The sequence below is a fragment of the Bos taurus genome, chromosome 20 (genome assembly GCF_002263795.3).
Source record: "Bos taurus isolate L1 Dominette 01449 registration number 42190680 breed Hereford chromosome 20, ARS-UCD2.0, whole genome shotgun sequence".
In the NCBI taxonomy this organism is placed as follows: domain Eukaryota; kingdom Metazoa; phylum Chordata; class Mammalia; order Artiodactyla; family Bovidae; genus Bos; species Bos taurus.
The window spans coordinates 39,127,872-39,144,083 of NC_037347.1; the positions used below are offsets into that span (position 1 = coordinate 39,127,872).

Consider the following 16,212-nt stretch of genomic DNA (forward strand, 5'->3'; position numbering starts at 1 on the left):
TGCCACTGAGCCATCTCAGATATCACAGCCTTCAAGTCAGTGGGAACCTCCGAACTCTCTTACCCCACTCAGTGGTATTGTATGAAGTGAGTGTGTGTGTGTGAGAGAGAGAGAGAGAAAGAGAGCGAGAGGCAGAGATGGGGAGACAAAGCAGAGGGAGACAGAGAGTACAAGGAAGAGACTGTCCACAACCATACATGTATCACAGGGATACAAGTATACATGTACACACCGGAAGAAATACACAGACCACACGTGTGATGGCACACATTTCGTTCCAGCCCATCTGTCAGTGCCTGATCTGACCTTCCTGAGTCTGCCATCAGAAAGTGTCGAGTTCTCATCTTGCAGTCATGCAATAAATATTGGACTCGTTCTCTCTCCTTTCCTCTCTTTCTCTCTCACTCTTTCTCTCTCCAACCTCCCCCTCTTCATTCTACATGACGTTCATAAGGTAGAAACTGTAGAATCGATAAAGTCAGGAGGGACCCACAGAGACAAGAACAATAGGACAGAAGCTTTATAATTAAAGTCATGAACACTACAAGCACTCCGTTTTTTTTAATCCTCAAAAAAAAAAAAAAATTAGAGGGAAAAAAACAGCTTCAGACATTTATTTCAGTCTCTTTTTTCACAGCTAAAATCAACTCAAAGCCAAGGCTTTCTATGGAGAGGTAGAAAATTCCAGCCTCCTTCTTCATGTTTTGGAGACGGTAATGGCAACCCACTCCAGTACTCTTGCCTGGAAAATCCCATGGACGGAGAAGCCTGGTAGGCTGCAGTCCATGGGGTCTTCATGTTTGATGTAGAAAAGGATCAAAGGGCCACATGAATAATTTCCTCCACTTGAGAGGAAGGCTCTGGGTGTATCTTGCAAGGAGGTCCCTGGGCAAAGAGCCACCCTGGTGAGCGAGGGCGTGGGGAGCCCAGATGCTGCTGTGTGGACCTGCTGTTGATCTGTAAGCAACGTGGGAATAAGGAAGATGCTAAGCACTTAACTCTTGTCTAATTACAGTCCCTGGCCTATAGCCGAGTCCTGGAGATCCATAAGCAACATCTCTCTCCTGTGCACACCGCCTATTTCCCGGAGCCCCTGTTGCTCCACCAGGGACACGTGGAGTGGCTCTTTGATCATGAGGGAAACAGATACCTGGATTTCTTTTCTGGGATTGTCACTGTCAGTGTTGGTCACTGCCACCCGTGAGTATCCTTAAAATTTCTAGATTTTTCACCCCAAGAGAATATATGGAAAACAGGCTAACGATCATATTAGTGACTCAGAACCTCCATGAAAAACTCTCTCTCTTTAGGCACATGGCAGTTTGTGGCTAACGTGCTCCTTCCTATTTTCTGGGTAACAGTGAAAACAACAACAACAAAAATCTTTGCACCATGCCTTGCCTTTTCTTAACAATTCAAGATTTTGTCATCCTCATGGTACATGTGATGGGATGTGTACCATGCGATTAGAGTATGGCTGTGTGTGTGTTTCTCCTCAGTAGTAGCTATAGCTTTTCAAAGAGAAGGCATGCTCTGAGGAAAGGGCAGTGAAAGTCAAAGTGTTAATCACTCAGTTGTGTCCGACTCTGACAACCGCATGGACTGTAGCCTGCCAGGCTTCTCTGTCCATGGAATTCTCCAGGCAAGAATACTGGAGTGGGTAGCCATTCCCTTCTCCAGGAGATCTTCCTGACCGAGGGATCAAACCTGGGTCTCCTGCATTGCAGGCAAATTCTTTACCACTGAGCCACCAGGGAAGCCCAGAGAAGGAGAGCAGAAGAGGAAAGGGCAGAGAAGAAGGGAAAGTCCAGTATTCTCAGAGTACACAGGGCAGGTGTGGGGGGGATAAGAGATAATGAGAAATGAGAAATCACTTCTAATCCAACTCTTCTTTATCAACTCTGCAATGGAGGAGGAGAGAAAGGAAGATAAGAAGACGATGTAACTAACCAGAGCTGAAAATTTATACCAGAAGTGAATGACTGCGTTAATTTTGAGATTTTCTGTGATTCTGATCATCAGCCCACATGCGGATACCCTGGGCAGGTCCCTCTGTGGTCCGTTTTGTTTGAGTGCAGCCATCTCATTTTAAGATCTGTTCTGGCTTGCGTTTAATAATCTGACCAATAAAACTCATAGTACATGGGGCAAAAATAAAGCACCAAGTCTTAATAAGGTATGGGCCCTTCTGTGCAAGAGAGGGTGAAAGGTCTTTTCCATGAGCACCTGTAAGGCCATGAGGAGGGAGTTATACTCCCAGGTCCAGCCCTCACCTGTTCCTGCCTCAGCTGTCTGCATCTTCAGGAGGAACTAGTCCCAAACGAAGGTTTCCCAGGTGGCGCTAGTGGTAAAGAACTCGTCTGCTAATGCAGGAGATGAAACAGACGCAGGTTCCATCCCTGGGTCAGAAAGATCCCCTGAAGTAGGAAATGACAACCCACTCAAGTATTCTTGCCTGAAGAATCCCATGGATGGAGGAGCCTGGCGGGCTATGGTCCATAGAGTCACAAAGAGTCAGACATGACTGAAGCAACACAGTACATACACACAGTCCTATACCACGTTCTGAGGAGTGTGAAGAATAAATTTCACATACAGTTTAAAACATAAGATAAACATGCATGAAAGAAGTAAAGAAAAAATGAAGTAGAGAGCATTTTTAAACAGTCACATTGAATCCTCCCAATTACATGCAACATGGTGTCTGTGAATGAACCCCTCCTACTGGCTCCCCTGACCTTGGTGCATCTCCTGGCCACCCACTGACCATTCACCTCGTCCCTCTGACCCCCTAACTCTGGGTGTTTCAGGCTCTTTCCTGAGCCCACCCCTCTTCTGTCTATACTCCCTTCTTCTCTTGTTATTTCCCCCATAGAATTGGTCTCACCCCATCTCTCCACCTCTTCTCACTTGGTTGCTACATTTCAGCAGCCTCACCCAGCTGTTCAGCCTCGGCTCCTCACCAAGCTATGATAACATGTCTAAGACACCCAACGTGGGCAGTAAGATGCCCCACGTCTCCCTCAGCCTCCAGGATACCCCCTGCCCATGATATTCCACCATTAGCTGCAAATCGACATTACAAAAACCAAATCCACTGTGCTTCCCACAAAGCTGTTTCTAGTCTATTCATTTATTCAAGTAGCACATACGAGCCACCTCCTCTGGGTAAGTCCTTGCTAGGAGCTGGGTAGTTAAACAAGACTCGTTGTGCTTCTCAACCAACCCTGGGGTTTCCCCCGATATCACAGGCAAGAATACTAAAATCATCTTGGACCCTTTTCTGCCTTTCACTCCATATAACCAACCTGATACCAAGATCTAGTTTCCCTCCACTGAAATGCCTTTCCCTACTAGCCCCTCTCAGGAAGTTCCAGTGTCCTAGTTCTGCTCCCCCATACGTGGAAGGCTACCATGCCTTCCAGGTAACTGGCCTCACCAATTCCAGTCTTCCCTCCTACCTTCTTGTGGCTCTCAGATTTATTTTGCTAAATAATGCTTTTGTCAAGTGTCTTTTCCACTTAAGAGTTTATTAATAATCCACAATTTTCTGAAGTGAGTTCTGTGGGACACTGATCACAGGAAAGTTTCATTGTTAAAGGGTTCCATTAAAAAATAAGGTTGGGAAACACTTTAAACTCCATCTCTCCCTCCTGGGGAGACACAGGGCACATTAGCCTATTAAAGGTACTGATAAGTCCTGCAGTAAAGAATTTGATCTGGTATTCCTCAAAATTGTTTAACCACTGAACTGATTTTTTTTTTTTTTTTTTTTGGTGTATCAATTATTGATAACAGACTTCAGCCGTTTCTCTTCTTTGGATCAAGTTCAAACACCTTGGCCTGTCTTTTCAAGGCATTCCAAGTCAGGTCTCACATATTTATATACCTTTAGTTCCTTCTTTCCCTCAACGTGAGACTTTGGATCCTTCACAGAATGTGATAGCAGAATGTTCATCAACACCGACCACTACTAAGACCCAAATCTTGGAATCTTCTTTAAAGGAAAAGTTGTTGATCTTACAAACATATGTTTGATTGAGCTATAATTCTTTAGACTAAAATGGAAAGACACCCAGGTTTACATGTAGTCTTCTCTATTTTCCAAACTCTTTAAAGCATAGTTAATAAGAAAATCTAGTTAGAAGAGATTATAACTTCAAAATTCCTTCTTCACTAGGAATTTATCTTTTAAAATCGCCAGCAATCAATCATTTAGTCTCCTGTTGAACACATCTCTTGGTCGGGAATTCATTACCTTTTGAAGCAATACGTTCCATTACCAGATACCTCTGGTGGCTAGAGAAGCTCTTTCTTGTGTTTGGATGAAATCTGCCTCTGGAAAGTCTTTGATAAATACCCATAGGGTTTAATTCAATGGTCAGTGTTGTGTGGGGAGGGACATGCCCGCTGCAGTGTGGGTAACTCTGCCCTTCTGTTTATCCAGAAAAGTAAACGCAGCGGCGCAAAGGCAGCTGGGCCGCCTGTGGCATACAAGTTCTGTCTTCTTCCACCCTCTGATCCACGAATATGCAGAGAAGCTTTCAGCACTTCTTCCTGAGCCTTTGAAGGTCTGATGCTTATAACTCAAAGGGGCAGGATCTGCTGATCCCAGGGAAGCCAGACGGGGAAATGAGAATATGGGCGCAGAATCTGGTCTGTGCACTGAACATCTAAAGTGAGTGTACTAGTAGCCATGTCTGAAAGCACTCAAGGAGAAGAGAGAAGTCAATGAATTGCTGCTAAAACCAGTTGACATTCACTTCATCAGCTCCAAGTGGCTGCCTCTCCTTGATCATTCTCCTTACCATATCTTTGCAGACATCACTTAAGGGGTGCCCCAGCCTTCCTGACACTCTCCTCTGTGTTACTCAGGAAGTTTTCATCTTTTGGCTCCACAGTGCCTCTGCCAAGTCATTGGCATTTCTTCTTTAACAAAGAGTGAAGCCATTTTTTTTTTAGAAAATTAATATACCGTTAAATTCATTTGGTCTGAGATGCAGTTTGATATTTTTGCTAAATGGGATGTTTTTCTGCATCTGAAATGATTGACTTTTTTAACTGGATTGAGAAGTTAAAATGTTGGCCAAAATTTGCATTTCGGGGTTCAATGAGTTAATATCTATGTGAAACAGTGCACCGTACCTAGTGTCAGCTATGATTGTTATTTTACCATATTATCTAAGTACCCTACTTCCTATACAATCTAAAAGAGATGAAGAGAAATAGCTGTAACCTAAGTTTAGGGCAGGACTCCAAACTCTTGGTTACCTCAGTCAGGAACCCCAACACTGGATCCAGCAAATTTGGATGGTGTTGAGTGCTTGTGCATGCTCAGTCGTGTCCGACTCTTTGCAACCTCGTGGACTGTAGCCCACCAGGCTCCTATGTCCAAGGAATTTTCCAGGCAAGAATATTGGAATGGGTTGCCATTTCCTCCTCCAGGGGATCTTCCCGACCCAGGGATCGAACTGTGTCTCCTCCATCTCCTGCGCTGGCAGGCAGATTCTTTACCAACTGCATCACCTGAGAAGCCCCTTAGATGGTGCTATCTAGCCTTAAAGTTCATTTGATGGATCCTACTCTAAAACCTAAAATCAGGAAGGATCCAGTGCCCTTGAGTGCCCCCGAGTGCCCCCTTTCCTTCAACCAGGATGAGCTGCACTTTTCATCCTGGTTTGTTTGCTCACTTTTTTTTAACATTCACAAACACTGAACAGACAGGCTGGGATATCCTCTGGGGGCCTCTGGGCCAAGCCTTCAGAGTCGAGCAGGATGATTCACTTTCAAGAGCCAAGAGACCAACTTCTCAGATTCCCTTGACCACTAACCACTGTACATCTCAGCAAGCCTCTCCATCTTAGCACTTCGAAGAACATCAAGTAATTCTAATGGAAGCCTGGAATGTTTCACAATTTGGACAATCCCTTAGCCACTGTTGTATCTCTAATGCTCAGCAGCTGCTCAATGAAGAGCTATATAATCAATAATTAAATGATGAAACTCCATGGGGTCGCAAAGAGTCAGACACGACTGAGTGACTGAACTGACTGGTATGAAGGGAACTCTTCTTAATAATCAGAGGCTGGGATACACTCAAAATTTCAAATGAATTGAATAATATCTGTGTTTCATGACCATGTGTATTTTTTTCCTCCAGGTCGTTTTCTTGGTGAACAGTGGTTCAGAAGCCAATGACCTAGCCATGCTGATGGCCAGAGCACACTCAAACAGCACAGACATCATTTCTTTCAGGTAACCACATCTTGGAATATTCATTTTAACACTGACTCACCCCAATATTAAATGTTAATCTCTAAAATACAGCCTAGAGCAGGAGAGAGACTTTCACAGGGGTGTTTTTCTAAGTTCAGGTTTTAGGGTAGGACCCATCAGATGAATTTTATGGCTGGATAGCACCATAAAAATTGGCCTGATCCAAGTAGGGGTCCCTGACTGAGGTCACTAATAAAGAGTTTGGAAGCCTAGTTATGTCATAAATTCTCTATGAAATTAAAAAGAAGGCTACAAGACAGCTTTTTAACTTTAAAGATATGGTATAGAAACTAACATGTTGTCTGGAGGAGGAAATGGCAACCCGCTCCAGTATTCTTGCCTGTAGAATCCCATGGACAGAGGAGCCTGACCAGCTACAGTCCATGGGGTCACAAAGAGTCAGAGACGACTCAGTTACTAAACAACAATGACAACAACAAAGATGAAATAGACTGGTCATAAATTGATCATTATTGAATCTGAATGATGGCTGTCTAGGGGGGAGTCATTGTAATATTCTCTCTTCTTTTGTATATTTCTAAGTTGTCCATAGTAAAGGTTTTTTTTAATAAATGCTGCGAATATAAAAAGAAAGAAAGAAACTAACACATTGTTAATCAACTATGTGCTGTGCGCTAAGTCACTTCTGTTGTGTCTGACTTTTTGCAATCCAATGGACTGTAGCCCACCAGGCTCCTCTGTCCATGGGATTTCCCAGCAAGAATACTGGAGTGGGCTGCCATGCCTTCCTCCGGGGGATCTTCCTGACCCAGGGATCGGACCCACGTCTCTTATGTCTCTTCCATTGGCAGGTGTGTTCTTTACTACTATCACCACCCAGTATGCTCCAAAACAAAATACAAATTTTAAAAGAATAAATTAAAAGTAAAAAGATATAATGGTATTGACTGCACCCTATGCCAGATAGTGAAAGACTGGTCTGCACCCCCAGAAGCTTTGCCATGTGACACTGAACTCACTTTTATCTCTGCTTATGATAAGAAGCCATATACTTATTTCACAGTGCCAGTTGTACCATTTTTCACTTTCTCTAAATGCAGAGTTCAGTTCAGTTCAGTTCAGTTGCTCAATCGTGTCCGACTCTTTGCAACCCCATGGACTGAAGCATGCCAGGCTTCCCTGTCTATCACCAACTCCTAGAGCTTGCTCAAACTCATGTTCATTGAGTTGATGATGCCATCCAACCATCTCATCCTTTGTTGTCCCCTTCTCCTCCTGCCTTCAATCTTTCCCAGAATCACGGTCTTTTCCAATGAGTCAGTTCTTCTCATCAGGTGGCCAAAGTATTGGAGTTTCAGCTTCAGTATCAGTCCTTCCAATGAATATTCAGGACTGATTTCCTTTAGGATTGATTGGTTGGATCTCCTTGCAGTCCAAGGGACTCTCAAGAGTCTTCTCCAGCACCACAGTTCAAAAGCATCAATTCTTTGGTGCTCAGCTTTCTTTATAGTCCAACTCTCACATACATACATGACTACTGGAAAAACCATATCCCTGACTAGACGGACCTTTGTTGGCAAAGTAATATCTCGGCTTTTTAATATGCTATCTAGGTTGGTCATCGGAGAAGTCGATGGCACCCCACTCCAGTACTCTTGCCTGGAAAATCTCATGGACAGAGGAGCCCAGTAGGCTGCAGTCCATGGGGTTGCTCAGAGTCGGACAGGACCGAGCAACTTCACTTTCAATTTCACCTTCATGCACTGGAGAAGGAAATGGCAACCCACTCCAGTATTCTTGCCTGGAGAATCCCAGGGACAGGGGAGCCTGGTGGGCTGCTGTCTATGGGGTCGCACAGTCGGACACGACTGAAGCGACTTGGCAGCAGCAGCAGCAAGTTGGTCATAACTTTCCTTCCAAGGAGTAAGCGTCTTTTAATTTCATGGCTGCAGTCACCATCTGCAGTGATTTTGGAGCCCAGAAAAATAAAGTCTGACACTGTTTCCACTGTGTCCCCATCCATTTCCCATGAAGTGATGGGACCAGATGCCATGATCTTAGTTTTCTGAATGTTGAGCTTTAAGCCAACTTTTTCACTCTCCTCTTTCACTTTCATCAAGAGGCTGTTTAGTTGTTCTTCACTTTCTGCCATAAGGATGAAGTCATCTGCATATCTGAGGTTATTGATATTTCTCCCGACAATCTTGATTCCAGTTTGTGCTTCCTCCAGCCCAGCATTTCTCATGATGTACTCTGCATAGAAGTTAAATAAGCAGGGTAACAGTATACAGCCTTGACGTACTCCTTTTCCTATTTGGAACCAGTCTGTTGTTCAATGTCCAGTTCTAACTGTTGCTTCCTGACCTGCATATAGGTTTCTCAAGAGGCAGATCATGTGGTCTGGTTGTCCCATCTCTTTCAGAATTTTCCACAGTTTCTTGTGATCCACACAGTCAAAGCAATATTGACTTTATAGTCAATAAAGCAGAAATAGATGTTTTTCTGGAACTCTCTTGCTTTTTCGATGATCCAGCGGATATTGGCAGCTTGATCTCTGGTTCCTCTGCCTCTTCTAAAAATCAGCTTGAACATCTAGAATATGTATATCCAGATAAATCATGATCTGTTCAGAGCAGTCTTGGTACTACTAGGGTTCAATAGTAGTTTGTGTTTCCGCTTTCAGGATATATAACCATTCCTTCGAGTAGTCTCAATAGTCCTAAATCCTTTTTGAAGGGTGATTTTGATTTGGGAAGTTGTCCAAACTTATTTGAAACCAAGAGATTAGGATAATTTGTAATAAATATGACTGTTTCAGTTTCCAGAAATAAAGCCCGAGTTTCTTCTAGGCTGACTAGAATGGCTTATGAGGCACTTGAAGAAAAGTCCCCAAAAATGTTAAGTGACAGCCGCGTCACAGGAGCAAATACTCATCTTCTCAAAGAGATCACTTTGCAGACTCGTTGAATATATAATTTCTGGCATGATGCTAAAAGATGAGTCTCATTGCTTAGAGGAACAGAGTAGGGCAGGTCTAAGGTCAGAGCTCTCAGCCAGATGGCCTCCAAAATTCCTGTCACGATTCAAATCTGTGATGCTAGTAGAAAACATAAATAGGTGAATTCATTTGACACAGGCTTAGAAGATTTCTTTGAGATCATTGAGGTTGTAGGTCAATAGTGTTCTTTTTCATCTCCATAGCTTTCATGGATTTTCTTTTTTGTCCAACCCAGTGTTCCACAGGCCAGTGATCAAATGAAAGCACACTTAACCCAGTCCTCCCACTCTTTTCTGTCTGCAGAGGAGCCTACCATGGATGCAGTCCTTACACACTTGGCTTGACAAATGTAGGCATCTATAAGATGGACCTCCCTCATGGGATGGGCTGCCAACCAGTAAGTTCTGAGATTTTTGCCTTGTTTCTCTAAAGACTCCTAGGTGTATGGAATCATTGATCAGATTTTTCCAGTCATTAGGACTAGAAACTAATATGAAGCCTGTGATTAATCAAGGCCTCAATTTGACTTAATCAAATGAAAGACCATTTAAAGGAGACATTTGTTAGAAAGACCTTCAGAGTCTGAGTCTGAGTAATACTTACTATTAGAGATGCTTTTACATTTTGTTTTGTTTTTAAGTAAAATTGAGTCAGTTACAAATAAATGCATTGAAATAAGTTCCCAGAGCCTTGAATGCATATAATTTCCGTATACTCATCCTTGTACTCACCTTCTGTTCTCATCCACTGTACCCACATTTTCAGCATCAGAATCAGGTACCTAATTATTCTCATTCTTTCAGATGCCATTACCCACCAAACTCTTGAGCCAATTGTTTCCAGGCAGACACAGAAATCAGTTTCCTTTGTAGAGTGCCCTCATAACTGATTTCCAAGAAAAAAAATTCTCTCTTCAAAGCTGAATATCAAGTTTTTGTCCTAAGTGGGAGAAGAGTAAGGAAGGAATCTTGGTATCAAGTTAAGAAGCCCTCTTGCCTTGATTGGTACCATATGTTGCCCCAAATTGACTGTCTTGTGTTCATGTCTTGCCAAATCCCCTCTTTTGTCATTTGCAGACAATGTGCCCAGACATTTTCCATGGCCCTTGGGGAGGAAGCCACTGCCGAGATTCTCCAGTGCAAACAATTAGGAAGTGCAGCTGTGCGCCAGGTCCAACTGAGCGGGGAGGGAGGCACGTGGGGGAAGGTCAGGAGGGGGAAGGAATGAGGAGAAAGGCAAATTGGAAAAAGTGGGAAGGGAAAAGTCATGGCAAATACAACTAGGAAGTCACTCCTCATTGAGCCAACACTCCTTATAGCCAATGACCACAATACCATCAAAGCATCCATCCCCTGTCAGGAAACACATCTCAGCATCTCACCCTTATCAGACCTAAGCCAGAAACACTGTCACCCAGTGCTTCATTGGAGGCGCTCTCTCAGCTCTCCTAGCAATGGTTCTGTTCCCAATTTGATAGGAAAACAAGGTTGGGGGGATTATTCACCAGTTCCCAATGGAGGAAGCGGAAAAAACACTTCTAGAAATTTCGAAACTCCAGTCAAGAAGTTCCCCAGGGACTCAGAATACCAGCCAAAGAGAGTATTTGTCAAAACAGAAGGTGGTTCCTGAAGGCTGTTGACATCTTCTCAAAAACTGTGAAGACCTTCTCACCAGGAAAGCTGTTATTCATCAAATGCGTTGTTATTTACATTCTTTACCACTTCCTCACATGAGGGAGCGGAGGCCTGGAAGCAGCCTGAGTTCTTGATTTGTCAGCAAGCCCCACCCATGCTTGTCAGCACACGGCAGGACCCTTTGGGTGACTGCCCCCAAATAGCACCCAAGGAAAGCACGAAGTTCTCCTGCCAAGAGATCTTTAATGAAACAGTGTGAGTCACCGGGCTGAGAAGAAGAAGGTGAATGGAAGCCTTAAAAATCAGCTTTGAAAGTAAGAAAATTCACAGTCACCTTAAAATTCAGATGGGATAATGGTGGAGGTGGGAGGCTGAAAGCATGAGCTTTAGAACAAGATGTTATAGTCACAGAACATAAAACCGTGAGGAAGTTTTAAACTTCACTCAAACTCTCCTTCTGAAAGATGAAGCTCCTATTTCTCATCTTTGAAATGTAGACAGGAATATCTGCCCTGGTGGCCCCGTATTCCAGGCCTTCCTGAGACCAAGGAAGAGAATTTTTAGAACTTTTTTTTAATGGGGATGTCTTTTTAAAAAATCTTTGGTCTGTACCACACATGTGGAATCTTAGTTCCCTGACCAAGGATCGAACCCACAGCCCCTGCATTGGCAGCATGGACTCTTAACCACTGTAACACCAAGAAGGTCCCCAAAAGAGAGCTTTTGTAGAGACAGGCAGACTGTAGCAATGCCAAGGGCTACTATGCCTGCACCTCACCACCATGTGGCACCAAAAACTAAAGTCAGTTGACTGAACCTCACAGATGTCCATTCAACTTCAAGCACATCAGTGCAGAGCCTTGGAGGCAGGAGACATGGTCCTTCCCTTCCCTCCTGGCTCGGTGTCCCTCTCTCTTCAATCCTCTGCCTCCTCACTCTTTTCAGCCTTCTCCTCTGTCAGGAGGAGACAGAGGTCCTTGTATTGATAATACGAGGACCCCAGGGTCATCTCTCTAGTGGTCTCTGGAGGCTAAGTAACAGTGACAGACAGACATTTCTGCCTCTCGGAACTGTGGTCCTCGGCACATCTGAAGTCAGCTGTTCTCTTCACTCATATCTTCAAGAGGCAAGGCTAATACCCTCTCTTTATACAAGAAGTGACATCAGCCTCCTCTAGTGCTATTAGGCTTGAGAAGCGTTGGGTCTTTGCTGTAAAAAGGCATATTTATATATCTTTGTAAATACATCCCAACATATAAATTACTTGGAATAGAGAAGTTTCCAGTTCTTAGGTCCTCTTAGAGTTCACTCACTGAACACATAAAGGTACCAGGTTTGAGAGGGGGCATTTTTTTCACCTCAGCAGGATGTCACCACTCCCCTCATCAGCCTGGGCAAGAATCCAATATATGTGTGGTAGAGTTCATTTTCTCCTCCACCCCCTCCTCAGGATGTTTTCTTTCCAACTGTTCATTCCAGTCCCTGAATGTCAGAATACCTTGGGATGAAAAGCACCTCTCAACCCACTGCCCACACAATGTTCCTAACCTCATGCTGATCACATCATTTCTCTTTCTCCTTTTGCAACACAAGCTCCCTTTTCCTTAAAAATTGTTCTTTCTTGGCTCCTCACTCTTGCTTAACTCTTTGTGTGCATGCATGCTAAGTCACTTCAGTCATGTCCAACTCTTTTCGACCCCATGGTCTGCAGCCCACCAGGCTCCTCTGTCCATGGGATTCTCCAGGCAAGAATACTGGAGTGGGTTGCCATGCCCTCCTCCAGGGGATCTTCCTGACCCAGGAATGGGACCCACATCTCTTATGTCTCCTGCACTAGGAGGCGAGTTCTTTACTGCAAGTGCCACCTGGGAAGCCGAACTCTATCTTTCCACCAGATAAAATGAAAACACTTCCCTCTTTATGCCATTTCCTGGATAACATCCAGAAGAGCAGTCCCTCTCCACCTGCTTGATGTTGTCATGATGACACCACTACCCCAGGTCTCTCTCCAGAGGTGGCCTGACCTGGACTTACAGCAATGAGCCAATGAAGGAAAAAACCAGTGACAGCTGATGACTCACATTGCTGAACTTGTGCACAGTGGAGGAAAAATTTATAAAAGGTCTAGCACAGGTTCAAGCAAAATCTTCTTCATGGTTTGTTTTGTCCAAATTTAAGCCATTAGGGTTGATTTTGCTCCACACTTGGATTTCTCAAGTGACAAATGGTCTTGGTAAATTCCCAAATTATATCCTTTGAACATATGTATAATTCATCCTCTAAGGTCATCCTTGGTTGTTTTCTTTTCCTTTCTGAATAAAAATAGAAAATTTCAATCTCCAGGGGCACAGATTCATTTGTCTACTATATCCTGCCCATCAAACAACATAAATGATGCTAACAAGTGTACTTTCTGGTTTTGATATACCTTTCATTGATTCCCTTCTTCAAAGGGAAGAAGAGCCCTGAGCCCTCGATTCCAGTTCACCAAAGATCAGTGAACGCTGTCGAGCAAGCTTTTCCAAACATCGTATGTAGCCTAAAAGTATGTTTGGGGCCAGGTCATGTTTTTCTCACTTTTTAAGAGCTGAACTATAAACTATATTTATGCTTCACTGTTGATGGTGAAAACTGCAGGTTTCTATTCCTTATCTCTAGCTTTCAGGAGACAGGACCACATCCATGCCTCTAAGTGAGCATCGTGATGGTAGATGGTGTCTTGCCTCCCTGACGGCTTTCACCAGAGACCCCCATCACACTCATATCTCCCTCTGCCTTTCTTCTGCTATTCATGGATATGGGTTTAGATTCAGAGATTATGTGGTGCTACCCACCAAATTACAGGTGTGGATAAAAATTCTGAAGGTTCTCATATGTGGACACACTAGTTCTGGGACATTTGCTATTCCAGAGGGGACTGCTTCCGCTCCCCTCAGACAATGGATGAAAGTTACATGACTGTAGTACTTTCCTCTTTAGAATTCTCATTGTTCTATAAACATATTTGTTGGTGGTGGTGTTCAGTCACCAAGTCGTGTCCAGCTCTTTACGACCCCATGGACTGCAGCATGCCAGACTTCCCTGTCCTTTACCATCTCCCAGAGTTCACTCAAACTCATGTCCATCGAGTCGGTGATGCCATCCAGTCATCTCATCCTCCGTCATCCCCTTCTCCTCCTGCCTTCAATCTTTCCCAGCATCAGGGTCTTTTCCAATGAGTTGGCTATTTGCATCAGGCAGCCAAAGTATTGGAGTTAGTTAGTTAACTAATATGGTTAGTAAGTATGTTTATACTTACTTACATACTTACTAACCATAAAGACTGAGATACTTTGTAGCTTTAAAATGGTATATCAGATTAAGTGGCAATACAAGGTAAACAGTTATTTCCAAATAAATCAAATCCACATAGCAATTACATCTGAATTAAATCTATCGTGTCGATAGAATTGGCTTCCTTAGGTGAAACAGCCATCTCTCCCAGACTCAGTGACGCTCTGGGGTGTTTCTTCCACAGATGGAAATGACTGAAGTGGCTTGTTTACACCTTTGTGGCTAGGCTAGTCTTGCTGCTCAGAACAAAGCACAAGTTGTTCTGACTCTTTCCGTTTCAGAAACCTATATCCCCATATCCTGCTTTGCTGTATCTTGAGGGACTCTAGTCAATTTACTATCCTGGTTTCTTTTTTTCTCTGTTTTCCCCCCATTCTTCTGGATGCCTTTCTCACATCGTCAAATACTGTGTTTTGTTTTGTTTGTTTGTTTATTGCAGACTGCTGTCAAGCTAAAGACCAGTATATTGAACAATTCAAAGATACTCTGAGCACTTCTGTGGCCAAATCAATTGCTGGATTTTTTGCAGAGCCAATTCAAGTAAGTGTGTTAACCTTAAACATTAACTGAACTCAGTTGTAAATTATCAATTTTAACTCATACATTCTAGTGACTTCCAAATTATTTAAGTGATCACTGTTATGTCCCTTTATGTCATTCTCCTCATCCCCTTGAAAAAAAGAAGGCCCCTGGTTTTCAACTGACCTTTAAAAGTCCATCTGCTGTACTCCCAGACTGAACAGACAGATAGATGAAACTACTGAATTTGTAAATCTGTAAAAATAGAAAACCCCAGCAGTTTTCAGTTGCTTATTACCCACACTGTCAGGGTGAGCCGTTCTGTAATCTTACTAAATCCCCTTAATCTGTTTTTCTCTGCTCTCAGGAAAGACCACATTTGCAACCATTTCCCAGAAGGCATGGCATTAAGAGGAATGGCTCTTCTTTTCACTCACAGTTGAAACATTTCTAGAAACGGCTTCAAAAATTGCTAGTATCACTAATGCTAATATTGATCATGGTCTGTCTTCAGTTGTTTCTTTTTTTAATACTTTCAAGGCCCTGTGCTGTTTTCTAGGTCTTCTTGGTTTGGTCTTTTGCAGGGGGTGAATGGCGTTGTTCAGTACCCGAAGGGGTTTCTAAAGGAAGCCTTCGAGCTGGTGCGCGAGCGGGGAGGCGTGTGCATTGCAGATGAAGTGAGTGGCCACAGAGTAGGTGTGATGGAGCCAGGACAGGAAAAGCGCAGGGAGAAATCTCTAAACCCTGCTCTGCAGTCCAGGCAGAAAGCATCTACTTGCAGATTCCAAGATGAGGGTATAAGTTAATGAATCTTTTTCTCATTGACTGACTAGTTCGTTACTAGATTAGAACGTCAACGTCCCAAGTGAAGTCTATCAAATAAGATAACAGGCCTAGGATGTTGCCATTCTTCAACATACTTTTAAAACTCCTATTTGAATTCAGCTTAAACTTAGTTTAACCTCACAACCAAGTTTTCATCTTAACTTTTGCCAAAATAGTATTAGACAGTCCAGCAGCATTCATAAAAAAAATCTGTTTGGAAATTACACTTAGAAAAAAAAGTCCAGCCTCTAAGAAGAGGGCCATAATCACAGATATTTGGAAAGTAGTTCCAGGGACTCCCCTGGCAGTCGAGAGGTTGGGGATCCCACCTCCATTACAGGGGCCGTGGCTTTGATCCTTGGTCAAGGAACTAAGATTCCACGTGTTGTGTGATACAGCCAAAAAAAAAAACTGAATTGAATTGGGGGAAAAAAAGTGAACTGAAGTTCAAGATAGTTAATTTGCCTGTCAAGATCATGCTGTTAGTAGGGACAGAGCCAGAACTCACACCCAGACTCAAAGACCACACTAACCACTGGGCAACCCGCCTTTCAAGAATGATTGAACTGTGGTGTAGAAAGACAAAGGGTGGCAGGAAAGGTGGGAACAGAAGAAACTCCTGAGGGCAGAGCCAGTGCTGCACCCAGGGATCTCACATGCCTTCTT

The 16,212-nt window shown here is 43.4% G+C and overlaps 1 protein-coding gene across 1 annotated transcript in view; it reads left to right on the plus strand.

Moving 5' to 3' along the window:
- The window catches only part of AGXT2 (alanine--glyoxylate aminotransferase 2), a 42,706-nt gene that overhangs the window by 8,264 nt on the left and 18,230 nt on the right, over positions 1 to 16,212 (plus strand). The window contains 7 exon segments of the mRNA NM_001075821.2: positions 1,016 to 1,200; positions 4,448 to 4,571; positions 6,161 to 6,255; positions 9,539 to 9,632; positions 10,312 to 10,405; positions 14,642 to 14,742; positions 15,306 to 15,398. Of these exon segments, the coding sequence (NP_001069289.1) occupies positions 1,016 to 1,200; positions 4,448 to 4,571; positions 6,161 to 6,255; positions 9,539 to 9,632; positions 10,312 to 10,405; positions 14,642 to 14,742; positions 15,306 to 15,398 (786 nt within the window).